The sequence below is a fragment of the Molossus molossus genome, unplaced genomic scaffold (genome assembly GCF_014108415.1).
Source record: "Molossus molossus isolate mMolMol1 unplaced genomic scaffold, mMolMol1.p scaffold_m16_p_8, whole genome shotgun sequence".
Classification (NCBI taxonomy): domain Eukaryota; kingdom Metazoa; phylum Chordata; class Mammalia; order Chiroptera; family Molossidae; genus Molossus; species Molossus molossus.
In genome coordinates, this window is record NW_023425402.1 from 107,243,383 (window position 1) to 107,271,087 (window position 27,705).

Consider the following 27,705-nt stretch of genomic DNA (forward strand, 5'->3'; position numbering starts at 1 on the left):
GTGTCTCTTACTCCACGAGCACATTATTGAAGAGAAACTACATACAAATAAAGACAAGACAATCTTTTCTAAAAACATTGCCTAATTCATTTCTTGTGAGGTAACTGGTGGTAGCTTGTGTGAGAGGAGGAGGCTGGGACTTTTCGGACCCTCCATTCAACACGCGTCTGCAGAGACTTGGGTCTGCAGTGCAGGCAGGCCTGTGCGCCTCAGGGAGCCTGACCTGCTAGAGCAGGGAGCATGAAGACAGTCACATGCTTTCGGATTGTAGTGATTGTTGTTATCAGTCTCAGGCAGCCGTCCTCAGTTCAATGGCCCTGCAGGTGTGTTAGTAGACTACCCGCCCGCACACTCCTGGACCCGTGGCAGTGAGGTGCCGTCAGATGGTGGCCAGGCCTACTCCTGGCACTGCCTCTGCCCAGCCCGCCCTCCCGGCCCAGGCCCTCCAGGGCCACAGAGGCAGAGAAGTGTGCCCCAGGATGCTCAGCGCTCCCCATCATGCCTCTTCTGGGGTTTGCCACCGTCAGCTCTGCTCTGCTCGTGGGCATCTGCAGGGGAGACTGAGGAGATGGCCTAGGACTCCAGTTGCCAGAGGACATTCAGCACTGCTTTGGGGCTTGTGGCTGTTGCTCCAGTGAACCTCGCCTCAGAGATGTAAACGCAGCTCCAGGTTTAGGGGGGACTAGACTGGTGGACGTTGGAGTGAATTAACACAGCCCGACTTGGTGACTGACAGCTGCCTGTCTGCTCCTGTTCACAGGAGAAGGGCAGTATGGGAAGGTCTACACCTGCATCAGCGTCGACACGGGCGAGCTGATGGCTATGAAGGAGGTGAGTGGCCTGGCCCTCTGGGGCCTTCTTGTTGGAAGCCTCTGGGTGGTAGAGGTTTGGTGAAGAGGCTTCATTGACAAGGCTGTCAGTGCCGAGAGCCCCCTGGGGCTGCCCTACAGCGCATGTACTGTTGGGCCAAGCAGGCAGCACGCTGCGGTGACAGGAGAGTGAAGGGGTCCACGGCTCCAGTGCAGGTGAGCCAGGAGCGCAGGTGGTCCTCGCCCACACAGGGCGGTCCGTGCCGTGGAGCGGGGGGCAGGAGCGAAGGTGGGGGAAAGCTTAGAGGGCGGGGTAGTAGCATCTCACAGCGGGTGTTTCAGGGAGAAGATCACACTTGTGATCTGTTCAGAAATGACAACGTTTTCACAGCGCGAGGTAGAGTGGGGTGGAGCGGGGATGCCAAGGCTCCGTCACCTCAGGGCTCAGAAGTGAGGCCAGCAGGAGGGGAGGCTGGAGCACCCGGCCCGCTGACAGCCTCTCTCCTGGGCGCCTGCTGCCTGCTCCCCGCCCTGCTGGCTGCTCCTGTGCTGCTGTGCTCTCCCAGCCCCTGGGTGTCAGCTTCGAAGGGCAGGAGCATATCTTGGCTTTTTATCTTGGCCAGAACCTGAACACTGGTGATTGCTCACTGCATGTTCAGTGCTTTGTTAATTCGGTTTGCAGTTATGAAATGATCCCGTGAGCTGTTCCCGCACCAGCGCTCTGAAGCAGCTCCGTTCATTCGGGACAGCAAAGAGAAGAGCCTGGGGTCGTGTCGACACCCTGCAGCAGCCCCGGTCGGGGCGGGGAACGGGCCGGGAGAGCTCCCCAGCCTGGCACGGAAAGCTGTCCTGTGGCTAGTCTGTGACGGGGCCGGCAGTGATCTGATGTTTGCCTCTTACAGATTCGATTTCAGCCCAATGACCATAAAACTATCAAGGAAACCGCAGACGAGTTGAAAATATTCGAAGGCATCAAGCACCCCAATCTGGTTCGGTATTTCGGTGTGGAGCTGCACAGAGTAAGCCGGCTTTAATCACACTCGGTGTGAGCGGTCAGAGAGGGTCCCGATGGAGTCCTGTCTACATCACAGGTCTTCTCATTGCAGAGTAACTTTGCCTAATTGTCAGGAAATCTCCATGAGTTACATCATTTCTGCCTTCTCTCTGAGACTAGAGGCGTTCTTCCTGAAATGTAAGTGCAGACTGTAGTTGGTAGCCCGACAGTGTGAAGCACTGAAACCCACCCTGCGAGCGGAAGGTCCTCCTAAGAGGCCCTCACCGCTTCTCCCTCCTGTTTTCCTCCATCTGTGGCTGAACCGCTGCTGAGCACACTGAGGAATCCTGCTTTTTCTTTTATGTGTATTTAAGGAGCCATTGTGAAATGGGAGGAAATTAAATCCTCGAGTTTGTTTCCCTCTGTGTTTAGAAACAAACTGAGGGGCAGAGGTAACTTGGAGCATCTTGGTGGAATAGGAGCTTCCAGGGGAAGTTGGATACTGCTGATTTTTAATGTTTTCACACTTGAATTCATATTTGAAGAGGATGTGTTTCAGTACTTAATAACGTGTAGGGACAGCCCTGTTGGTCCCTGTCTGAGATTATATGGCAGACTTCATTGTAGACGTGCATCCCCTGTGATTTGGAGATGTTCTCCCGACCGGCTGTATGATCCCAGACAGGAGGCAGCAGATAGGGCTGTGGAGGAGTCAGCGACGCCTGTCATGAGACAAGTTCAGTGTCAGGACGACAAGTGTAGCAAACCATTAGAAAGAAGATTCCTACGAGGCGCGGCCTGTGCCATCTTCCAGGTCCTTCGCTGAGTGCACAGGTAACACGAGATGCACTGGTTCCCCGCAGGAGGAAATGTACATCTTCATGGAGTACTGTGACGAGGGCACCCTGGAGGAGGTGTCCCGGCTGGGCCTGCAGGAGCATGTCATCAGGCTGTATTCTAAGCAGATCACCGTCGCGATCAACGTCCTCCACGAGCATGGCATCGTGCACCGCGACATCAAAGGTAATCCCCAACTCACCTCGCCGCGGGGGCCGGAATCCCCTGGTGTCCCACACAGGTACTAGAAGGAAGTACCTGTACTTTAAAAATTCTTCCATAAAGAGCCCAGTATTGAGAAACTGTGAGGAACACATGGTTCCGTCTTTGAGGAGATGAGTCTGCTCTGTGTTCAGTGAAGTCTGTTTCCTAGAAGTGACCTTTGACTTCATAGACTGACTTGGCCGACCCATGTGCTTCTAGACACTCATGGTCAGAGTACCCTTTCCTTTCCCGTGCGAGGACCTCGTGTGTCTGCATGAACGTCGTGAGTGTGAGAAGTGACTGAACCAGAAATGCAGGAGTAAGTCATGATGAGCCACTAGTGTGTGGCTTCGTGGCCAATTCAGTGACTCATTGCCACCCGCCTCTGCAGTGCAGTTCTGCTGACGACTGGTTTGTTCACACCGACAGATTCTAGTGCTTTTCTCCTCTGGCGTGGGAGCAGCTTCTGCCTCAGAACTGCCCCTGGTGCAGTTGCCTCGGGCACATCACGCCCTGACCGTTGTGTCTGGGAATCGTGGGGGTAATTAAAGCAATAATTTATTTCTGTCTCTAATTGGCTCTTGACTGAAGGATCCTGTCTGTCACACAGTCTGAGGCCAGCCTGCACACATTCACTCTGGGGTTGGCCTGATTTCCCACCCGCACCGGCGCTGGTCTGGGTGTTAGCGCTCCCCACACTCCCCATGCTGCTCCCCCTGAACCCCAGCACACGCGGTCTGTGCCTGCCTCCCCAGCCTCCATCTCGCTCTGCTATCCGGGGTCATTTTGGGCATTGGCTCAGTTGGCTCTTTGCCAGGCCCTGGCATTGCTCATTTCCAGTTGTGCTGCAAATGCCGTACTCCGCCTCTGCCCGCTGTCAGGAAATGGTACCTTCGTGGTGTTGGCAGTGGCCATAAAGAGAGCCCCCCAGAGTCCTAGAATCAAGTCTGTTCACGCGAGTCCCGGTCAGCATGCAGCAGGTGTGCACGTGTGGACCAGGTCCAGCGTGTCAGCACCGGGGTCCCCTGGGACCACCTGCACTGGAGCTCCAGGCACGAGGGGCAGCTGAGGCTGCCGCGCCTCGCGTGACCGCGCGTCCATCTCTCGTGGCTGCGCGCTGCTTTCCTGAGGGGCCGCCTGGCCCACGGGAGCAGATGCGGCTCGGCCAGACTGGTGGTGCCGTGCAGTGAAGGGTGAGAGGAGCAGAGGCCCAGATCCCAGCAGAGCACGAGTCGGGCCTGCCTGCTGCTGGTCGGAATGGGAGACAGTCACAGCACATTCTTGTCAGTCAGTCTGAGCTCAGCGCGCGGTGGCCTCAGCACGGCCCTGAAGGACGGCCCGGGTGCTACGCTTCTCCACGTGCCGTCTCCTGTCCCAGGAGCTGCTGCGTGCAGACAGCGGCAGTGCTCAGCCTCCGGCACTTGAGTTCTACCAAGAACATCTAAGTGTCTCTGAGTTCTCAGTCAGGATCTGTGCATGTATTTCAGTTCAGAAATTACTCGTCAGCATAATCTACACTGATGTTAAAATCGCTTTGCTTTGTAATAATTTTGTGAATAAAGCTTAAAGCCTTTGTTTGCTTACATTTTGTTAATAAAGTTTCATAAACCCTTGTATCACTCAGTTTGTAGTTTAGGTAACTGTGCAAACTTGGAAATGACCACGAAGTGTCTCAGAGGCTCACACTGCTAATGTTTCATTAGGTGCCAACATCTTCCTCACCTCCTCTGGACTAATCAAACTGGGGGACTTCGGGTGCTCAGTGAAGCTTAAGAACAACGCACAGACCATGCCCGGTGAAGTGAACAGCACGCTGGGCACAGCAGGTGGGCACTGGTGGGATCTTCTGGGCGCTGACTCCCTCCTGGCGCTTGGCTTTCTCTCTGCCTCTTGTCCGCATTGCCTGGGAGAGCAGGTCAGTTCTGACGCACCGAGGACTGCGTCTGCAGACACCCGGCTTCCTCCAGAGACCGTGTCAGGCTGGGAAGACGTTTCCCTTTGAGTAAAGCAGGCATGGAGGCCTTGCTCCCTAGAAAAGCTGGTTTCACATTGGGCTCATTAAGCTGTCCTAGTCCAACATGTGATATGAAATGCGATGACTTGTTCTGCTTGTTCAGTGGTGTATGTTTTACACCCTCCTCTGTAGGTTAACATTCATATTTTCATTGTGAATACAATTCATCTGAAAATTGGCACAGTACAAAACTCTTTGAGAAGATAATTTGCCCCATAAAACATCATTCAAGAAACTGATTTGAGCCCTGGCCAGTTTGGCTCAGCGGTTAGAGCGTCGGCCTGCGGTCCAGAGAGACCCGGGTTCGGTTCCCGCTAAGGGCATGTACCTCCGTTGCAGTTTGTCCCTGGCCCTGGTTGGGTCGTGTGGGAGGCAGCCACTCGATGTGTCCCTTTCACGTCGATGTTTTTCTCTCTCTCCCTCTTCCTCTCTCTCCCTCCCACTCTACCTGAACAAAAAACAGAAAAAGGTCCTCGGGAGAGGATAAAAGAAAAAATTGAAATCCCTATTTTCAAGTTTCACCGTTTCATGTTATGTGGTTCGGGACAGTTTCCCCTTGGCCCAGTGCTGTTCCCTGTGCAGTGTGTGTGCTTGCTGGTCTGACGTGGCGCTGTGTGGTTAGCCACCTGTCACCATGTCTGTGACTTTTAAAGCATACATGGCTCCGGAAGTCATCACTCGCGCGAAAGGAGAGGGCCATGGGCGTGCGGCCGACATCTGGAGTCTGGGCTGTGTTGTCATCGAGATGGTGACTGGCAAGGTAAGCAGAGCCCATCCGGAGAGACATGAGGGGCAGCGTGCGTGGATAGGGCCGTGACTGGTTCATCATCACGGGAGATATGGGGGACACACTTTGTGCTAAATAGAGAATATGACTAAAGATGAAAAATGTGATCTATCAAAAGTACAGTAAGATTAAAACATGTGATATCCAGAAATCAAATATTTTAAGCTATATCATTGAGACCTCTTAAGAGTAAATAAAAACACGAAGCGTGACGTGAAACATGGAGCAGCAAGCAGCTACAGGAGAAATACGCAGTTGAAAACTGTCCACCCCAGACTGGCACATGAATCAGCTTTATTCATCATTGCCCAAACTTAAAGCAGCCAGGGCCTCTCAGTAGGTAAATGTATAAGCACATTGTAATCTGCAACAGAATAGTATGCAGCAATAAAAAATGCACTATCGAGCTATAGATTGCTGAGTGAAGGAGGCCATCTGAAAGGGTCGCACACTGCATGATTCTTTTTATCTTTATTGTTGAGAGTATTACAGATGGTCCCCCCCCTTTTCCCTCTATTGACTTCCTCTTCTCCACGCTCCCCCTCCCCACTTTCCCCAAACTGTTGTCCATTGGTTATGCATACGCATACATGCTTATATGTTCTTTGGTTTATCTCTTCCCATCCCCCGACTGCATGATTCCCACAACATGACATTCAGGAGAGGCTCAACTACCGAGGCAGGAAGAGATCAGTGGTTGCTGGGGCCTAGGGGAGAGGGAGGGGGACAACCAGGCGCAGCACAAGGATTTTTAGGGCATGAAACTGTGATACTGTGTTTGAAAATTGATCTTCTGATGAAGACATGATTAATGAACAATTATACAAATGTACAAAGGCAGTGTGTATGTGTAGCATTATTATTATTATCATCATCATCATCATTGTTAATCCTCATCCGAGGATATTTTTCCATTGATTTTTTTTTTTTAGATAGAGTGGGAGGGAGGTAGGGAGGAACGGGTGGAGAGAGAGAGAGAGACATCAGTGTGAGAGAGACACATCAGTTGGTTGCCTCCTATACAACCCCGACTGGGGCTGGGGATCAAACCTGCAACCAAAGTGCGACGTGCCCTTGACAGGGAATCGAACCCAGGACCTTCGGTTGCAGGTCTATACTCTAACCACTGAGTCAAACCGGCCAGGGCAGTAACATTATTTATAAAACAAAAAAGTTAAAATACAATGCACTTGCTGAAGAAGGCCACACATAGTTCTTACTAAGTATTAGCTAATATCATTTCCGTCAGTGTTGAGATAGAAAGATGGCCTGATACCTGTGATCTCAGCCCAGCCACATCAGAGGAACAGCAGGTTTCCACACGTCACAGTAAGCAGTGTATACAAATGAGACAGACACACACACTGAGCTGTTTCCTCCACTAAGCTCATTTTTCCTATGATCACAAAATTTTAAGCTTTGCAGTAATAGAATTTGATGCTCATTCAACAAGGTAGCAGAGTAAACAGCCCTAAAAATAACTGTTGAATTTTGGTTTATTGACATTTTCATTTCATTTCATGTATTACCTTTTTTATTTGCTTGATGATGGCATCTAGATAATGCAGGACTGGCACCCTCTGCTTGTGTAAGTCCAGTTTCACTGGGCCATGGTCTCACCCATTCACTCACCTGTGGTCTGAGGCTGTGTTCCCGCAACATTGGGAGAGCAGAGATGTTGTGACAGGGACCATGTGGCCTGGAAGCCTGAAATGTTTACTGCCAGACCCTTTAAGTAAAAGTTTGCCAGCTTCTGGTGTGTGTATATATATATGCGCGCCCCAAAAAGATTGAGAAATTACTTATTTTTTATGGCCATGTAGTATTAAAGCCTGATTTTTTTTTCTCTGTAGAGGCCTTGGCATGAATATGAACACAACTTTCAGATCATGTATAAAGTGGGAATGGGGCATAAGCCACCCATCCCTGAAAGGCTGAGCCTGGAAGGGAAGGACTTCCTCTCTCACTGCCTCGAGAGCGAGCCCAGGATGAGGTGGACAGCCAGCCAGCTCCTTGACCACTCCTTCGTCAAGGTGCGCAGTCCTCCGTGCGGCGCTGCAGTTCTGCTGCCGTAGCAGGCCCGTGAGGGGGTCTGGAGGGTTGAATATAGAATCTCTAGGTCTAGGTCTGAAATGGAAAGGAACATTTAGTTATACCCTGGAATTTTGTGCATGACGGTTTCTTTCTGGGAAATGTTCATTGTGGTTCTCCTTCTTGCTCACTGTGGAGGTGTTTGAGGTGCGCTTGGGATAGCTAGTGGGATTCTAAGCGGGCTGGGGGAAAGAGTTTCCCTTCCGAGAGCCGTCTCCCCGAGAGGTCAGGGACGCCCCAGAGCCGTCTCCCCGAGAGGTCAGGGATGCCTCACCGCACTAAGAGAGTAGAGACAAGGTTCAGAGTGATGCTTATGTTAGAGCTGTGACAATGGTATATAAGCCCTGTTGTGGGGTCAGGTCACCCCCGATGCTACTTTCTCTAGAGTGAGATGTGATGATCTTTTTCGGGAGGGTTTAGCCAGGTCAGGAATGGAGCGAGGGTGTGGCGGACAGAAAGGAAGAGGGTAAATCTGCCCAGGAACTGCGTATGGGTGGGTGCTGAGCACAGGATGTGAAAAGTGCAGCAGGTGAGGCTGGGAAGTGGCAGGGCCGTGGGGGTCAGGCCACCATAAGCGATGTGGTTAAGGCCAGCGGCTCGGCAGGAAGCTGCTGGCGGAGCGCAGTGGGCGTGGGAGGTCAGGTGTGAGTTGCTGGTGACACTGGAGGTAAAAAGGCGGGGAACTCATTGGGGTGGAGGCGAGTGCAGGGAAGGAGCTTAGGGCGGCTCTTGGGCCACTGCCGCGTCCCAGCTCATGGGATCCACCAAGGTGGGGGCGAAGGGCAGTTGGTTGAAGGCCGGTCAGGGATGGTGGTTACCTCCCGCGCAGAGCAAGTTTCAGGTGTATTTGTAACATCTGCTTGGGAATTCAGCCAGGCATTGGATATTTTGAGCTGGCACCAGAGAGAGTTGGGGTAAGGTACAGACGTGGGAGACAGAATGTTGTTGGGAGAGTATTTAGGGAGAAATGGAATGGGGGGGAACCATGGAGGAGACATGGGAGGGCCCTGCCCAGGAGCTTCTGATGCTGGAGGGGAGGTGCTGAGGTGTGACACCTTCCTGGGCCAGTGAAGTTAAAGAACCTTCACCAGAAGTTGGGATCTGCTATTAGGGGTTGTGACTGAAGAAACATGTATTTCTTCCTTGAAAGTATATGAAGCATTCAGATTGACTTGCTGTTGAACAAAGGCACCGGTACAAAAGCACTTTCGGCAGGCAGCTCCAGGGCAGTGATTCAGCGCTGACGGACCCGTGTCAGTGCAGCCCTCTCTGGGCACCAGACGCAGAGCTGGGCCTCGTGCGTCAGGCCTGCCCGCCGTCGGTCTCGTTGGGGGCGTGAGTAGGGCTCAGCTCTCCTGCCTTCCCCACAGGTTTGCACAGACGAAGAGTGAAGGGAGCAGCCTGCGGCTCGGGGCGTGTGCACGCGGAAGATTCCTCAACCACTGCTGTATGTGACATCTCCACGAAGACTGCGCGAAGCAGCGCCAGCCTTCCTGCTTCCAGGACTGAAGGTGCACAGGCGAGGGCGCCGCTGCTGCTCCGGCCGTTCGGCCTGGCCGGGCCTCCCGAGCGCCAGTGTCCACGAGGTAAAGCAGCTGCATGTTAAGTGCCATTTCTACTGTACACGGACCATCGCCTCTGTCACCCCGTTTCTTGCGTGACTGAGACCCGTGACATCAGTGTAGTGTTTGGACCTCCCGGGGTTCACAAGCAGTTGTAGTGCGATCAGGTGTCCTGGGCCGTGCTGTCGTCTCCTGTTTGTCCAGTGCACTGACTGAAACCTGACCTCTGTTGTTGGCAAGGTTTGTTATCGAAAGACTGGTGGATGAAATTTAAGGAAAGGTTCCTTTTTTCAATAAATGGTTTATTTTAGGAAAGCACAGTTGCATTGTCTTTTTTTAAAATCCTCACCCGAGGATACTCTTTTCCATTTTTATCTTCAGATAGAGTGGGAGAGAGAGAAACATCGATGCAAGAGAGACACATTGATTGGTTGCCTCCCGCACGACCCTGACCAGAGCCAGGACTGAACTGCAACCAAGGTACTGTGAATTGAACCTGCGACTCTTTGGTCCGCAGGCTGACACTCTACCGCTGAGCCAAACCGGCCAGGCACACCATCTTTTATTGCTTATCAGCTTCAGAGCCAACGTGACCTGACACAGGTGTGTGACTCCCAGTCCAGCGTTCCTGGAAGAAGGGGCACAGTTTGGGGCTGAAGGTGGGCACTGGCTGGGCGTTCCTGTAGGCGCTCAGCCCCTCGGCGAAGGGAAGGAGAACGAAATGCCCCTGATGGGAAGGGCAGAGGGTTGAAAGGTATTTACATCAGCCCCAATTTGTACCAGCTGACCGTGTAAGTTCGCTCTCACAAGGCGGGGTGAGGGGCTCAGGTTGTTTACACCCAGATGTGAAGGCGCTAGGTCCGCGTCAATCCTGCGAATAGTCTTGCGACAGGACACGGCTTTTCAGAATGTGAGCGCTTCAGCAGTTAGTTTTCGACAGCATCCCAATCATGTCGGTGGTGGTCGTCTTCCATTGCTTTTGGCTGCTAAATCGTCAAGTTTCCTGAAGCTTTTTTCTATGATCACTGACTCAGCCCTTGAACAGAGCAGCTGACTGGACGAGAGACTTCTCAGGCAGGTTCCGCATCCGCCTCCCTCCAGCGTCACGGGTCCTCACCAAGCGATCAATGTCCAGGGCAGGCTGGCAGCACAGCAAGCTCGGACACCTGGGCTTTTCTGCGCAGTTGCCGTGTTTTAAAACAGCTTTGAAGTACAGCTTACACAAGCATCGTTTGATGGCTCAGTATAGTCGTGTGGCCATCAGCACAATCTACTTGAGAACAGTTCCATCCCCCAAACATCTCATGTCCATTTGCGTCACTCCCCACCCCCGCCAAGCCGCCGCAGTGTCTCTAGATCCACCTCTTCTGGACATTGCATACAGAGTCCTCCAGTAGTATCTGGCTTCTTTTGTTGTGCACAGTCCTTCTGAGTCCATCCGGGCCGCGGCACGGTCCCTGCTCGCTCCTCGTCGCCGGCACGGCTCCGGTGCTGACAGGCTCCCGGCCCTGCACAGCGCCTCTCTGGATGCCCTGACGACGCTGCTCTGAGCAGCCCCTCACCTGTCTCCTGCGCACGCTCTGCTCTCTCGGGAGCGGGGCTGCGGGCTCCTGGAGCAGATCCACGTCCAGTGTGTTAAGGGACTGCCCGCTATTTCCAGGGTGGCTGCGGGGCCTGGCGTTCCCAGGAGTTACCGCGAGGCTCAGCGTCTCCAGACCCTCTCCATTCCCTGGTGTCTTAGTCTTGGGAAAGAGCTGACCTGGTCTGTGACGTGGCGCCTGTGGGTTCGAGCTGCATTGCCCTGGTGATGGTGGCGTCTCTGTTGCTTGGTGGCCATCTGCTTATCTTCTTTGGTGAGACGTGTTTGAATCTTCTCCCATTTTTTACTTGGGTTAGACTTGTGAGGAGTCTCTGTGTTCTGCATTCAAGTCCTGTACTGGGTATATGATTCGCAGATGATTTTTTCTCAGGCTGTGGCTTGTCTTTTGAAGCACAAACATTTTTTTTTATTTAAAATTTTGAAGTCTGGTTGATCACCTTGTTCGTTTTTTTTTAATCCTCACCTGAGGACATTTTTACATTTTTTGTTCAGATAGAATGGGAGGGAGAGAGGAAGAGAGAGAGAGAGAGAGAGAAACATTGACGTGAAAGGAACACATCGAGTGGCTGCCACCCGCATGACCCAGCCAGGCCGGGGACAAACTGCAACCGAGGTACGTGCCCTTAGCGGGAACCGAACCCAGGTCTCTCCGGACCGCAGGCCGACACTCTAACCGCTGAGCCAAACTGGCCAGGGCGATCACCTTGTTCTTTATTGCATGTGCTCTTGGTACCATATTGTTACAGGACAGTGTGTGTGAGGTGCTTGTAACTGTATCTAAGAAATCGTTTCCCAACCCCTGTCATAAAGGTACACACCCAGGGCCTGCTGGTGGCTCCATTGGTGGGAGCATCATTCCGTACACCAAAAAGTTGCAGGTTTGATTCCCGGGCAGAGCACCTATCTAGGTTGTGGGTTCAGGCCCTGGTCAGAGCACATATGGGAGGCAACTGTTGGTTTCTCTCTCATCAGTGTTTCTTTCTCGCCCCCTCCCCCCCACAAAAAAATCAATAAAAACATGTCCTCGGAGAGGATTAAAAAAAGATACCTATATTTTCTTCTGAGAGTCTTGAGGTTTCAGCTGTTACATTTAGATCTATGATTTCCTTTTAGTTCATTTCTGTGTGATGTCGGACGAGGGTTCCCTGTGCACTTGGAGCAACTCCTTCCTTTCCGTTAGTTGTGGACTAGACGAGGCAGAAGAGTTGTGCTCCTTCTCCCACGACCCCCCTGTTGTCGCAGGGGCGCCACGGAGCCCTGACCCTGTCCCTCAGCTGCACCTGGCTGATTCTGGGTGCCGCACCGTCAGGCAGGCAGAGGCTCCTGTGCGCGGGGAGGCCGAGCCTCCCATCGGCTGTCAGTGTCGTCTGCCGGGCCTTCCTCATCGTTTGCAGACGTGGGCAGAAGCGTTCCGAAGCTCTTGATGACTGCCCTTCGTTCCCCAGAGTGCTGGGCAGAGGTCTGGCCGGAACTAGACTGCGGACTGGAGACGAGAAAGTGCAACGTGTGTTCCTCAGAGCGTTCTAGAAGCCGAAGGGGCTGTTGCAACCCGAACTTGGTCTCCATGCTGCTCACTTCCTTAAAAGTCCACAGCACACACAGGTCCCAGAAATTCCCCAAATACAGGGTCAATCCCACATGGAAATAAGATTGTGCCTTTGCAGTAGAAAACACATTAAAGGCAGAAACTGTGTCTTGCTCAGCGGAGAGCTTCCCGAGCAGCCCTGGGAGGTCATTTCTGGGTACAGAAGCTCTGAGCAGTGCTCAGAGTTAATGGAGTCCCAGCCTGATACCTCCCCGGGAAGGCTGTGGGCGGAGGGTGCCTGGCCGGGCACGCTCACCCCTCCCTGGAGACAGCGGACACTGACCATCCGCGCACAGAGGTCCGTTTTACCCCGGGAAAGGGAACCCAGAGAGGACCCTGGGAATTAGTTCCTGAAGCCTCCACGCCCGTGTCCTCTTCAGTCTTCACCGAGGGCCCAGTGTACCAGGCTGTGGTGGAGGGGCCCGGGAGCCGACCCCTGCCCGTGCGGTGGCGCTCCGAGGACACACTCACGTCCAGGGGAGACTGCTGACCGCTGTGACCGCAGCAGAGGTCAGTCAGGCGAGGATCACAAGCACCCATTGTTGCCAGGCACTGCGAATGTCACGTGTCGGGGGCCAAGGACACACAGAGGTGGCTTGCCCTCTGCCCCCCCGCCCCCCCGCCCCCCCCCATCGTTGTGCATCTTTACGACGTCAGATCGATGTGTCCACTCACAGTGGTGGACTGGGCGCTCTCAGTGGTGGTGGTGGGGGTCCGCTCACAGTGGGGGGCGGGGCGCTCACAGTGGGGGGCGGGGGCGCTCACAGTGGGGGGCGGGAGGCTCACAGTAGCTCCCTGCGCGTCAGGACAAGCCTTGCGGGGCCGGAGGCTGCACAGGGCAGTGAGCTCGTGTCCCGACTCCTCGCTTCATTCTGCAAACGGCACACAAGGCCTCCTTCCCTTTGGGCATCGCGAAATGGTACTGAAGGGGGGCCCACTCGGACACCTCACAAGACAACCCAGGTGACCTGTGACGGCCGCTGGGGAGTCACACGGGCGAGGGCCCCTCCTCAAAGCTCCGGGAGGCTGCGGTGGTGCAGAGCGCACGCAGGCCGCACTGTGGCCTTAGCCTCCGAAACGCGAGGGACAGGAACTGGCGCCCTGTCCTCCTGCGGCCCCGGGACTCCGGCTGCACCCAGAGCGCCTCTCACGTTAGCCCGGCACACGTGGGGCACGTCTGGCCGGTGCCTCCGAGAGCTGGGAGCACGGGGCAGGTCCACGGGAGCGTCCCCTGACGTCTTCCTGCCCACGTTCGGCCAAGGTCGCGAGTCTGAAAGCCTTTGCGGAGCCTCATCTGTTCTGCTTGGGGACCAGCCACTCTGCCAGGACGGAAGCCAGAGCTGCCAGGGCCCTTTGTGTGTGTCTGTCCCATCAACTACTGCTGTGCTTTGGCCGGACAGTTAATTGTCATAGGATTTTACATCGAAGTTACTGTTTTGCAGATCTACTGACAATTGTATTAGAAGAACAGTAATGTTTAAAAAATTCTTAAACATCAGCAGCTACTTTTGCACGCATTTATTTACAGAATACAGCAGTCAAGGTCTTTCCAGTGCCTGTGTGATCAGAGGGAAAGGTGTGTTCTCTACAGAGGTAACAAGGTGACGGACGAACGAGGTGCCTTAGCTCTGCCTCCGGGTCATCATGCTGCCCGGTCACATGTCCGTCCGTGCTCCCCAGACGGGCCACGCCCTGCCTCAGAGAGCTGGTGTGAGCGGAGAGCCGACGGCCTGCGGCTCCTGCTGCGGGAGGCCGGGCTGACCTGCTGTCCCTCGGCCACGCTGCCCCCCCCCGGATGTCCACAGTGATGACCTGCTGTCCCTCGGCCACGCTGCCCACCCCCCGGATGTCCGCAGGGCTGACCTGCTGTCCCTCGGCCATGCTGCCCCCCACCCCTGAGTGTCCGCAGGGCTGACCTGCTGTCCCTCGGCCACGCTGCCCCCCCCCCGGGTGTCCGCAGGGCTGACCTGCTGTCCCTCAACCACGCTGCCCCCCCGGGTGTCCGCAGGGCTGACCTGCTGTCCCTCGGCCACGCTGCCCCCCGAGTGTCCGCAGGGCTGACCTGCTGTCCCTCGGCCATGCTGCCCCCCACCCCCGGGTGTCCGCAGGGCTGACCTGCGCGGAGATGACGTCGGCTGACAGCATGTCCCTATGATGCATCACGGGGGACCACGGTGCTTAAGCAACACAGATTTTAATTTAGAAAAATTAAATGTGCCCAGAGATCCCTGCTGAGATCAGGACGTTGTGAGGCCTGAACACAGGCTCCGGACCCCGGAGGGATGACCAGTCCGCAGGATGCTGTGCGTCTCTGCCCTCAGGGGCACCAGGAAAACCAGGCCCCACACGCCTGATGGCCCCTCTCTCTGAGGAAGGGCCAGACACCTGGGAAGGGTGTCAGGACCCCACCCAGCACCCACGCTCTCTCGATGCCTACGGCAGTTGTTCTTTCCCAGAACTGTTTGTCCTCTTCCTGACCTGGGCCTGAGGCTCTGGGGAGGGGTGTGTGTGTGTGTGTGTGTGTGTCCTTGGTATGTTTTGTTTGGTTCAGGGCCAATTCAGAAAAAAACAATGTCCACAACCCCATTTACTGTCCAGGTGGGGTGTGACTAGAACGTAGATCACCACTGTACTGAATGGGAGGATCGCAGTGAGAGAGGACACGTGTTTGGACTCTTCGGGGTCATTTCTGAGCATTCAGGGGAAGTGGCAACATGGAGGCAACCTCTCATCTCCCGTCTGTTACCTGTGTCGCTCACACACTGCCCGGTGCCCTCGAAGCAAACCACTGGGTGGGCGTCACCTCTTTCACAGACGGGATGCCAGGCTGGAGCAGGGGGAACAGCTGGGTTAGGGTCCCGGGAGTCCCTCCGAGGGTGACTGCCGCTCAGAGCCGGCCAGCGCTCTGCTGCTTCCCTGACGTCCCCGCGTGGCTGCGTTCCCTGGGGCAGAGCACGGACACCCTCTGCGGGACAGCTGGCCCGGCCACGGCCTTCCCCAGGGCACGGTCCCGTCTGCCGGCTCCTTCATGTTTCCACGGGAGCCCGCATGGCTTTGGGGGACCTAGTTTCCCCTTGTTCCCGGGGTGAACGGAGGGTGTCAGGTCAGCTCAGGTCACCACCAAGTGCCCAGGTTTCACTGTGTGCCCACTTTTAAGATCGGGTGCTTCAGGGCGTTGGCACGTCTCCGAGACGGGGCAGAAGCCAGCAGGCGACTGGGCTCAGAGCCGCCTCCCAGCCTGTCTCCCAGCACTGGCCGCCTTCCTCAAACACCCCTGTGGGCTCCCACTCCAGTCTGCTGTCGGAGTGGTGGTCGGGGTGGCACCCCCCTGCCCCTGGGACCGCGGAGCTGCCCTCCCCGGGCCCTCCGGTGAGCCGCTGCAGACCACTGGTCCCAGACACCAAGCGCGGGGCCGAGCGGGCAGTGGGGGTGGGGTCTGTAAACACACCACGGGGAGCCACACGTGACGAGGCATAATTTAATCATCTCACCTGCAGCGCCTTCCACTCTACCTCTGGCGTCAGGGTTACAGAAAACAGCACCAAAGGATGAAAGAGACACTCGCCCTCGCCCCATCCCTGCCTCCCCTGCACCGCACCCTCGCACCCTGGGCTGCTCACAGGGCGAGGCGGGCCCTCGGCCGCGGTCACCGCTCCGCTCTCTCGCACACACGCATGCACTCACACATGAAAAGAAAGAACCGAGACCCACTACAGCGTACGGGGAAGAAGACATTTAAGCACATCTTCTGCCCCACCCAGCGGCATTGAGACCCAACTCCCTGCCGCCCCAGCAGGGGCTCACCCAGTGTCCCTGGGTCCCACCCAGAAAGACAGGCAGCGTCCACCAGTGCCCCAAGGTCCCCTCTGGGTGGGACGTGTCCTGAGTCAGTCGTTCTGCTTCTGCTTGTTGTCGATGTTGCCGTAGGCGGAGCCTTTGTCAATTTCTGTCACGCCGATCATCCATCGAACCCCCATGGAAGCTGCAGAAACAGGAAGGGCAGGGGTGTTAGGAGGAGCCTGCAGGGGCTCCGGGGTGATGCTGAGACCCACAAGAAGGCAGCTGTCTGCACATCTGATCGGGCATCAGTGGAGGGCTGGCAGGTCTGGGTGCCAACTCGTCATCCCTGCCTAGTTGCCCTGGAGCATGGGCACCGGGTCTCACGGGACCGAGGGACGGCAAGGGAAACAGCAAGGCTGTTCCGTGGGTGGGGCGAGTCCTCCGGCACGTGGTCGGAACTTGGTGGGCCTGCCTGAACGTGGGCCTGCAGAGGAGTCTGACTGCAGGGTGGGGCTTGGGAATGGGGGGCACCGTTCAGGGGAGCTTAGGGAAGAGCACCAGGAGCCCCGAGGGGCGGGGCTCAAACATCTGCTTAGTGCCCGGCAAACAGGCAGAGCCGCGTCCACCGAAAGCCTTTTCTCCGACAGCGGGATTCGGCCCAAACAGGAAGTGGCGGAGAGACGGTGTGACCCCGGGAACTGGACCCCGGGCTGTGCCCCAGAGGCTGCGTGGTCGTGCCCCTCGGGCTGCAGGAGCCTGGTGCGCCTCACTGGGAGGTGCCCGGCGCGAGGCAGGGCCTGGCAGGCAGCCCATGGGAGAGCGCACACCAACGCCCCGGGCCCACAGCCACACCTCTGGCTGTCCACAGCCAGGGAACCCACGTGTCCCCCGGTCAGTGCAGACAGGCAGGGCCCAGCCTGGGGCTGACTCTGTCCCAGTGTGAGGGGAGATGCTAAGTGCGTATTGAGGGCTGAAGAAACGCCAAGACGGACGCCACTGCCCAGAGGCCTTGAAGAGCGACAGGCGGTGACTCGGGGCAGAGCGCAGTAAGGCCGGGCTCATGGCGACAGCTCCTCCAAAGCTCCCGGCACCTCCCCTGGCTCCCGGCACCTCCCGTGGCTCCCGGCACCTCCCCTGGCTCCCCGCACCTCCCCTGGCTCCCTGCACCTCCCCTGGCTCCCCGCACCTCCCCTGGCTCCCAGCACCTCCCCTGGCTCCCTGCACGTCCCCTGGCTCCCGGCACCTCCCGTGGCTCCCTGCACCTCCCCTGGCTCCCCGCACCTCCCGTGGCTCCCTGCACCTCCCCTGGCTCCCCGCACCTCCCCTGGCTCCCGGCACCTCCCCTGGCTCCCGGCAGTGTCAGCCTCCGAGGAGCCACAGCCTTCCCCAGGGGCACTGGCCTCTGTTCGCCTCCTGCGCTGGAGCTGACAGGTGGAGGCCCTGGTGCCACAGGCCCCCGCACACCTGGCCGGCCCGCAGCAGCCCGGGAGGGGGGTCCTCAGGCTGCTGTGGGGAGCCCCATATTAGAGGCTTTTTGCATCCTTCTTTCTTTACTTTTTCTATATAGAGTGAGTGTTCACTTTTTACCGTGTTAGGCGGACAGTGTTAGAGAGCCTGCGTGTGTGTGAGGGTGTGTACGCACACACGTCTGAGACTGGGACACGGCCTCACCCTCTGCTCCCGGGGCACCGTCACCCCACAGGGAGGGCACAGCTGGGCCACCGACGGGGGCTCGGGGACCCAGTGGATGGGGCACGAGGCCTGGGCCCGCGGTTTCCCTGTGGCCTGCTGGCCGGGCCTCACGCCGCTCCGCCTGCGCCCCGGGCAGGTGCCGTCCTCCCTCGCCGGCCACTTACCCACGAAGAAGACGAGGACAAAGCTGGCCAGTGTCAGGGAGGACCCGCTGCTGACCATGCTGACCAGGAAGCGGAAGAAGGGGTAGAGCAGCAGCGAGGCCCAGAACAGCCAGTTCAGGAGCGTCCAGGGCCGCCGAGGGGGCACCATGGGGGTCTCGGGGAAGGTGCCCGTCCTGTGGTAGTCCTCCTGGAAGGCGTCCTGGGGACAGAGGGGACCTAAGTGCTCTCCTCAGACACACCGGGCCCTGCGGGCACCCAACGGGGCTGCCCTTCCCACGCAGAGTGGCACGGAGCTCCGGCTGCGTCCCGCTAGCCTCCCACGCTGGTCTGCCCCCTGCTGCCTGCCCGAGCGGGCGGTGACCAGGCTGAGGCCCGGGCTCTCGGGCAGGCCTGCCATCTGCACGGGTCGGTGGGGAAGGAGACAAGACGCTGCCCTGAGCCGGCTCTCGGGGACCCTACAGAAGGGGGGAGTGCAGACCTGCACCTTGCAATGGAGCCCGCAGCACCCGGCCAGGACACCAGCTCCACCTCCCTGCCATCTCCACCCGGGGCACAGGCTCCCATGGCACCCGGCCGGTCCTGGCCGCAGGGCGCTGCTCCCCGGAGGAGGGGCCCCGCCCAGGCCGGCTCCTCGGCACTGCTCTGGGCCTCCTTCCTCCCTCGGGCAGTGACTGTCCAGACAGCCGAAAAGGTCAGCAGTCCCCTGCGGGAGAGTTGGAGCCGAGTCCCATCTGACTGCGCACCTGAGACTAAATTCCAGGAATTCCGCTCGTCCGGGTCTAAAGTCCCCAGGGCGTGGGTGTCCACAGAGGGTCCCAGTGCAGGGCAGGGCACCAGGAGGCCCGCGGCAGCCTCCTGCGGGGCCCGGCAGCTGGCCCTGGGGGGACCCACGAGGCTGCGCCTGTGGCTGAGTGCGCAGCGCCCCGGAAGCACAGCTCAGTGCTGTGGGCTGGGCAAGGTCGCCGAGGGCGCAGGCGGTGCCTCCAGGGCGGGTCACAGATGCGGACCAGGGCCAGAGGCGACCTCAGTCCAGCGTCAGACAACCATGGGGAGTTGCCCCGTGTCTCAACGATCAAGCTCTGCTAATGCCGGCAACTAAAAGCAGACGCCGTCCGAGCACCCCGGGGTGCAGTGTGCGCCCCGCCAAGCGCGGGGCTCTGCTGCCACAGTTTGTCCCGGTCTCCAGGGAGTCGGGTCTTCCGGAGGAGGGGCTGCCACCTCCTTCAGGAGCTGACTCTTTCACATGAGGTAGAAATGGCTGGAGTACATCATGCGTCTCTTCCAGTCAGCGGACAGAAAAACAGGCCTTGGTGACCACTCAGTGATTATTTCTAAGTTGATACACAAAACGGGGCGTTTGCAAGAAGCTTTGACCTCTTCCAGGGAGAGGGGAGCTCTCTGTGCGCCCTTCCCCGGCCCAGGCCTGCCTCCCTGGTCCTGTTTCCCGGGGCAGCTGGGGGCCGGGAGGTGCTGGGGGAAGCCCAGTAATCCAGCAATCTCAGGACAGTGGGCCGTGTGCGAATGCCCCCACCCTCCGGAACGGAGGGAGACTGAGCTGGGCCCTAAACACCAGTCTCACGAGGAAGTGACAGTGCCCATGGGATGCCCCGAGAGATGGCACCTGACTGCCAAGGCCTCCCAGGTCACCCCCCTGCCAGAAACGTGGGTGATTTTCCTCAGCCCAGGCTGGGGCCACCGGGAGCTGGATAACTAGGTGAAGGGGTGTGATGGACTGAATGTGTCCCCCTAGACTCATAAGCTGAAACCTAACCCCTGAGGTGATGTATTAGGCTCAGAGCAGAGTGACCAACGTCTACCTGCCTCAACACAGGTGGGCCGGTCGAGAACCAGCTCCTACCTCCACACAGGTGGGCAGGTCCAGAACCATCTCCTGCCTCCACACAGGTGGGCCGGTCGAGAACCATCTCCTACCTAAACACAGGTGGGCCGGTCCAGAACCATCTCCTGCCTCCACACAGGTGGGCCGGTCCAGAACCATCTCCTACCTCAACACAGGTGGGCCGGTCCAGAACCATCTCCTACCTAAACACAGGTGGGCCGGTCGAGAACCATCTCCTACCTAAACACAGGTGGGCCGGTCCAGAACCATCTCCTGCCTCCACACAGGTGGGCCGGTCCAGAACCATCTCCTACCTCAACACAGGTGGGCCGGTCCAGAACCATCTCCTACCTAAACACAGGTGGGCCGGTCCAGAACCATCTCCTACCTAAACACAGGTGGGCCGGTCGAGAACCAGCTCCTACCTCAACACAGGTGGGCCGGTCGAGAGCCATCTCCTTTGCTTTGATGGGGTTGGGGCTGCATTTGCTGCTGATTGGCTGGTATGACCCTTTACAAAAGGACTCATTTCTGAGGCCTTTCTGAGCACATCGGCATCTGCTAACAGTGGCAGTCTTGACACTGCCTAAGCGCCGGCCAGAAAGCCCACGAGGACACGCTGCCCCTGCCGGAAACCGGAGGGAAGGCGTTTGCACCGTCAGGCCCGGGCATGCACCAGCACAGCCTCGAGCGCGGGCCGGGCCCACACCTGGGTCCTCACGCCCTCGGGGTCGGAAGCAGCTGCCCTGGGAACACACATTCCTCGGCCCCAGGTGTCCTGCTGGCGGGTAAAGGAGCCCCTACGAGAGGCGCCCGGAGCGCTGTGCCCAGACCCCATCCAGAAACGAGACCACAGTGGCAGGTCTGGGCGCGGCGTGTAAAGGCATCATTGCAAACTCACGTCCTGGGAGCACAGAGCCACTTCCTGCTGAGAGAATCTTGGGGTTTTCATTTAAAACCCTGATTACATGATCAAGACTGACTACTGCACCTGGAGGGCATTTGGGCCCAAATCCTAAAACACTCCCGAGCTGGGATGAACTCATTCCCCAGCGGGGGGGCACCGAGGTCCGTGGGCCGGTCTCGCGAGGAATGGGGGAGAGGCGGCAGGGCCGGCAGCCCGTGTCCATAGAACAAGGACATTCGAGTCCTGCGCGCACTGGATTCTGGGTGTAAAGTGTGCGACGGGTGGTGGGACCTGGTCATAGGAGTGCCGTGCTCACCAGGCAGAAGCTACACTTTGCTCCTTCCGTGGACCGAGCAGCTGGGAGAGAACCAGCAGACTCTGCCCTGCACGTGTCTTAGAGAGAACCTGGTGGACGGCCAGGCCGTGCTCAGGAGGAAGAGAAAGTGGGGGGCTGGGGAGCTGGGCTGCAGACCGGGGGATCTGCAGAGATCACACCGGGCCCGAGCGGATGTCTGTGCTGCCCACTATGCCGGCGGTGTTGAGACAAGACAGGCGCCCGGACTGTGGGCCCAGGAGTCACCAGGACAGGGCACTGTTAAGGGGAACACCACACCCCCAAGAACATTTTGCCTTAGGAGCAGAGGCAGGAAAACAGACCAGGGCTACGGGGGCCATGACTTTCCCTTCTGCCCACCACACCCATCAAATAGCTCCGTTCTTTCAGTGACGCCTCTTTAAAAATGATTTCGCTATGTTCTTGCCCCAGTTGCTAAGTAGAGGGTCAGCCCCAGGACTGTTACTCCCTGGGGTTTGAGCCCCCGCCCAGAGGGACAAGGCTCGCCACCGCCACCAACTCCCCAGGGCCGCACCGCGCACCGGGCAACAGGAAGCGCGTGCGTGGCGCCCGCAGAACGGCCGTGGCACTGACCTTCTCCTGGTAGAGCCTGTGCAGCCAGGCCGCACACTCGTCCTCGTCCTCTGGGACTTCTTCTAGAGGGATCCGCCTGCGAGGCAGAGACAACAGCAGGGGGAGCCCGGATCACTCGGACGGAAGGGGGGATCCGCATCCATGCCGGAACCACCAAGGGGACATCGCCTCTCTGCGTCCTCCCTCCCACCTTGCGGAGAGGCCCCGGTCGAGAGCCACCCTGCCTCAGTTTCCACACGAGACAGTCCAGTACACACAGACGCCACTGACAGCAGGCTGGTACTTTTCTCAGCCAGGTCATGACGTAATGCTAACGGCCAGGCGTCTCCCATCAAGCGATGCCCGAGGTCTCCCGGGGAGTGTGGAGGCAGACGTCCTGCAAGGGTTCTGCTGAACACAAGGACACACGTCTCGGGGAACTGTTGATGCTCCCCGGGAGGGAGAAACCAGGGACCCTCCCAGGATTGGCAGCTCAGGACGGCCCTTGGCAGGTGCCGAGCACAGCACGTCCTGTGATTCCGGGCGGGCAAGTCCACTGGCTCGGAGCGCATCAGAGGACGGTGCGGTGGTCAACGGGCCCTGCCGGCTGCTTCCTCCCGGGCTCCTCGTGGCCTCCGGGCGGGGCAGTGGCCTGCGCATGGCCTGTGGAGGTGAAGTCAGCTTGCAAACTGATTGCTGGGGTTTCCCCAAACACCCAGGGACCCGCTGGCCCAAGTGGAGTTCCTGCCAGGTGTTGAACGAATTCGGGTGATGAAACCTCACTTCCCTTCTGGGAGAGGGCGTCCTCCGGGGAGGTGGGTGCGTTTCCCGCCCTCGTGGCCCTACGGCTGAGTGAGAAGGTAGACAGCAAAGGCAGGAATCAAGCTGCTGCTCAAACCGGACACGGTTGGACAGGTGTCGGTCCCCCAGCGCATCTCTCCAGGGAGGCTCGAGCCTTCCTACAGCCTGGGGAGCCAGCCCTGAGTCCCCAGCACTGTGGCAACCGGGCATCTGCAAGGCCTTTGAAACAACCGGGATGCTGCAGGACCCGGCTGGTTCTCCGACACTGGGCGTTTCCGATCTTCTCGGTGAGACAGTCACCGCAGAGAAGCCGGTCCCCAGGCCGCCCCGGGGGGGGGTTGTGCGTGAATCCCATTGTTTTGCTCGGATGTGTCTTTCAGTCGCTCCCACTGGTCTTGGTCAGACTCCTGAAAGCCCACGGACCAGCGAACAGAACTGGTCTCACGCCTGGGGCGTGTCCTCAGCGGCTCTGAGACACCACGGTGTGTTCTTGGCTCCAGGCCTCCGTAAGTCCCCTGTGCACTTATCTGTGTGGATCTGTACGAAGCAGACACATCCTCCACAAAGGGGTCCACACCAGTCCCTCCACACTCAGTCTCAAAATGACTGTACGTTACTGACACCCGTCGGTCCAGCCCAAGCTCCACGGTCAGAGCGAGTCGGCGAGAGGACAGGAGCAGAAAGGAGACCCGCGTGTTCCCAGCACTGGGGTGTCCCGAGTGCAGGACACCAAGGCAGGCTGTGGACACGTTTAGTTCGGCACAGACAGGGAGACACAGGCGAGTCCCCGGAGCAGGGCTGTGGCTCCCTGGCGGGGGGCTCACTTCGAGGCGGGCACTGACTTCGGGGAGGGAGGGGCGTCGGCTCACCTGACATACAGGTCCGCGTGGTATTTCTTTCCGTTCAGGACTCCCAGCAGGGTAGGGTTCTCATTGTTTCTGAAATTGAGTGTACAGTCATATACAGCTGAAACTATAAAAAATAAAACAAATACAAAGCAGTATAGAGCGTGTGAACCCAGTTTTGTTTCGCAGATACACACAGTGGAAAACAATCATCAAAGCACTAGTGGTTCTGGTGGAGCCACGGGGTCGCGGGCTCCCTGGCCACGCTGCTCTGCCTCGGCCGAACGTTTCGCACGGAGCACGCCCTGACGCCTCGCGGTGGAAAGCCGACGGGTTACGGGGTCGGAGGGGTGCAGGGCAAAGCTGCGGTGAGTCTGAGGGACACCGCCCCGCCCCGGTCGCAGCGAGCTGGCAGTAAGACAGAGCGACCCGGAGCACCCTCCCCAAGGGGTGAGAGAGGGCAGCAAGCCTCCTGTGGGGTCCCCCCTGGGAAGGAAGACACGTGCACCAGGCTGAGGCGGGAAATGACGGAACTGAGCCCCGGTCACTGGAAACACGGCTGAGAAGCAAACAAGAATCTATCTGGCTCTGCGGCCCTGGTGTGGGCCAACCAGGGGAGCACTCGAGTCCACACCCCCTCCTGAGCCGCCGGGGGCCTCGCGGGAGCAGAGGGGACCTGGGCGCCAGGCCACGTGGACAGAGCCACGTTCGACCGGCTGCGTCTCTCCCTCCGGGCAGTGCCCAGCCTGTCCCTGCACACAGCCAGCGGCCCTCCAGCCCCTGTGGAGACGGGCTCAAGCGGCTCTGGGAGGACGGCTGGAAAGAGTAAAGAATGGCCTTTCTAAACCGACGGGACAGGGTTGAGGAGGGGACAAGGGAGTCACGACCAGAGACTGGAGACCCTTGTTGCTACTTTCTTCTCACTGTCGCCTACAGTGACTCAGGGCCCAAGCTCAGGGCGCCGCTGCACGGACGAGCAGGAAATGCACACAGAGCAAAACAACAACCTGGTCTAACCTGGGCGAAGGTGGGGCGCACTGGACCCAGTGGAGGACCCAGATCCCCTCCCACCTCCCACCCACACACTTGCAGTACCGGTGCCGAGCAGTGGAGGGCAGTGTTGCCTCAGAGTGAGTGCCAGTGCGAGAGTGTGTGTGTGTGTGTGTGAGTGTGTGCACGTGCACACGCATGCAGGCAGCAGCCACACCTCCCACGCCAGGTGCCTGGTCCCTGTGCACCTGCCGTCCTTGTCCCCGATCCCTCCCAACTGCTACCACAGTCAGCTGGGCAGCCCGGCCAAGGACAAAGCTGTGCACGCAGGGCTGCGGGGGTGGTCTCCTTGCTGCAGTGGCGGCGGGGGCCGGGGTCTTCCTTACCTACATCTCTCAGGCTCCTCACAGTGACAGCGAAGCCCTTGGTGCGCGGCAGCAGGTGGTACTTGAGGCTGGGCAGCCCCTTGGCCTGGGCCACCTGCATGCTAATCTGGTGTTTCTTCTCTGTGAAGCGGGTGCCCTCGCAGTGAATCAGGAACTGGAAGGGACAGGGCCCGGTCACACGCGGCCCTGCAGACACACGTGCCCCCCTCACACACTGGAGTCACACATGGTCCCAGACACTCCTGTGGGCCTGGTGAGGGGGGGGAGGCATGGTGGTGGCATCTTCCTGTCCTCACGGTGAACCTAGCGACTGGCCATCCTCTGCTGACAGCTCAGGGCAGTGTGTGTGTGTGTGTGTGTGTGTGTGAGAGAGAGGAATATCCTGAATGTGTGTGTGTGTGACAGAGTCAGAAACATCCTGAATGAGTGTGTGTGTGAGAGACAGAAACATCCTGAATGAGTGTGTGTGTGTGTGTGTGACAGAGACAGAAATATCCTGAATGAGTGTGTGTGTGACAGAGACAGAAATATCTTGAATGTGTGTGTGTGAGAGACAGAAATATCCTGAATGAGTGTGTGTGTGTGTGACAGAGACAGAAATACCCTGAATGAGTGTGTGTGTGACAGAGACAGAAATATCCTGAATGAGTGTGTGTGTGACAGAGACAGAAATACCCTGAATGAGTGTGTGTGTGACAGAGACAAATATCTTGAATGAGTGTGTGTGTGTGACAGAGACAGAAATATCCTGAATGAGTGTGTGTGTGACAGAGACAGAAATATCCTGAATGAGTGTGTGTGTGTGTGACAGAGACAAATATCTTGAATGAGTGTGTGTGTGTGACAGAGGCAGAAATATCCTGAATGAGTGTGTGTGTGACAGAGACAGAAATATCCTGAATGAGTGTGTGTGTGATAGAGACAGAAATACCCTGAATGAGTGTGTGTGTGTGTGTGACAGAGACAGAAATATCCTGAATGAGTGTGTGTGACAGAGACAGAAATATCCTGAATGAGTGTGTGTGTGACAGAGACAGAAATATCCTGAATGAGTGTGTGTGTGTGTGTGTGACAGAGACAAATATCTTGAATGAGTGTGTGTGTGTGACAGAGACAGAAATATCCTGAATGAGTGTGTGTGTGACAGAGACAGAAATATCCTGAATGAGTGTGTGTGTGTGTGTGACAGAGACAAATATCTTGAATGAGTGTGTGTGTGTGACAGAGACAGAAATATCCTGAATGAGTTTATGTGTGACAGAGACAGAAATACCCTGAATGAGTGTGTGTGACAGAGACAGAAATACCCTGAATAAGTGTGTGTGTGTGTGACAGAGACAGAAATATCCTGAATGAGTGTGTGTGTGACAGAGACAGAAATACCCTGAATGAGTGTGTGTGTGTGTGTGTGACAGAGACAGAAATATCCTGAATGAGTGTGTGTGTGACAGAGACAGAAATACCCTGAATGAGTGTGTGTGTGTGTGACAGAGACAGAAATACCCTGAATGAGTGTGCGTGTGACAGAGACAGAAATATCCTGAATGAGTGTGTGTGTGACAGAGACAGAAATATCCTGAATGAGTGTGTGTGTGTGTGTGTGACAGAGACAAATATCTTGAATGAGTGTGTGTGTGTGACAGAGACAGAAATATCCTGAATGAGTTTATGTGTGACAGAGACAGAAATACCCTGAATGAGTGTGTGTGACAGAGACAGAAATACCCTGAATAAGTGTGTGTGTGTGTGACAGAGACAGAAATATCCTGAATGAGTGTGTGTGTGACAGAGACAGAAATACCCTGAATGAGTGTGTGTGTGTGTGTGTGACAGAGACAGAAATATCCTGAATGAGTGTGTGTGTGACAGAGACAGAAATACCCTGAATGAGTGTGTGTGTGTGTGACAGAGACAGAAATACCCTGAATGAGTGTGCGTGTGACAGAGACAGAAATATCCTGAATGAGTGTGTGTGTGACAGAGACAGAAATACCCTGAATAAGTGTGTGTGTGACAGAGACAGAAATATCCTGAATGAGTGTGTGTGTGACAGAGACAGAATACCCTGAATGAGTGTGTGTGTGTGTGACAGAGACAGAAATATCCTGAATGAGTGTGTGTGTGACAGAGACAGAAATATCCTGAATGAGTGTGTGTGTGACAGAGACAGAAATATCCTGAATGAGTGTGTGTGTGTGACAGAGACAAATATCTTGAATGAGTGTGTGTGTGTGACAGAGACAGAAATATCCTGAATGAGTTTATGTGTGACAGAGACAGAAATACCCTGAATGAGTGTGTGTGACAGAGACAGAAATACCCTGAATAAGTGTGTGTGTGTGACAGAGACAGAAATATCCTGAATGAGTGTGTGTGTGACAGAGACAGAAATACCCTGAATGAGTGTGTGTGTGTGTGTGTGACAGAGACAGAAATATCCTGAATGAGTGTGTGTGTGACAGAGACAGAAATACCCTGAATGAGTGTGTGTGTGTGTGACAGAGACAGAAATATCCTGAATGAGTGTGCGTGTGACAGAGACAGAAATATCCTGAATGAGTGTGTGTGTGACAGAGACAGAAATACCCTGAATAAGTGTGTGTGTGTGTGACAGAGACAGAAATATCCTGAATGAGTGTGTGTGTGACAGAGACAGAAATACCCTGAATGAGTGTGTGTGTGTGTGACAGAGACAGAAATATCCTGAATGAGTGTGTGTGTGACAGAGACAGAAATACCCTGAATGAGTGTGTGTGTGACAGAGACAGAAATATCCTGAATGAGTGTGCGTGTGACAGAGACAGAAATATCCTGAATGAGTGTGTGTGTGACAGAGACAGAAATACCCTGAATGAGTGTGAGTGTGTGTGACAGAGACAGAAATACCCTGAATGAGTGTGTGTGTGAGAG

The 27,705-nt window shown here is 56.7% G+C and overlaps 2 protein-coding genes across 4 annotated transcripts in view; one reads left to right on the forward strand and one right to left on the reverse strand.

Annotated features, from left to right (window-relative positions):
* MAP3K4 (mitogen-activated protein kinase kinase kinase 4) overlaps window positions 1–9,578 on the forward strand; it is a 75,667-nt gene extending 66,089 nt beyond the window's left edge. For all 3 annotated transcript variants that reach the window (XM_036248361.1, XM_036248362.1, XM_036248363.1), the window contains 7 exons: window positions 761–831; window positions 1,712–1,828; window positions 2,667–2,826; window positions 4,548–4,670; window positions 5,512–5,618; window positions 7,499–7,678; window positions 9,107–9,578. In XM_036248361.1, the coding sequence (XP_036104254.1) occupies window positions 761–831; window positions 1,712–1,828; window positions 2,667–2,826; window positions 4,548–4,670; window positions 5,512–5,618; window positions 7,499–7,678; window positions 9,107–9,127 (779 nt within the window). In that variant the 3' untranslated portion in view covers window positions 9,128–9,578. The remainder of the gene's footprint in view (window positions 1–760; window positions 832–1,711; window positions 1,829–2,666; window positions 2,827–4,547; window positions 4,671–5,511; window positions 5,619–7,498; window positions 7,679–9,106) is intronic.
* Window positions 9,579–16,137: 6,559 nt separating this feature from the next.
* Window positions 16,138–27,705, reverse strand: part of AGPAT4 (1-acylglycerol-3-phosphate O-acyltransferase 4) — a 93,683-nt gene continuing 82,115 nt past the window's right edge. The window contains exons 5-9 of the mRNA XM_036248597.1: window positions 24,796–24,949; window positions 23,444–23,546; window positions 21,795–21,870; window positions 18,120–18,318; window positions 16,138–16,465 (exon numbers count right to left, since the gene is read on the reverse strand). Of these exons, the coding sequence (XP_036104490.1) occupies window positions 16,371–16,465; window positions 18,120–18,318; window positions 21,795–21,870; window positions 23,444–23,546; window positions 24,796–24,949 (627 nt within the window). The 3' untranslated portion in view covers window positions 16,138–16,370. The remainder of the gene's footprint in view (window positions 16,466–18,119; window positions 18,319–21,794; window positions 21,871–23,443; window positions 23,547–24,795; window positions 24,950–27,705) is intronic.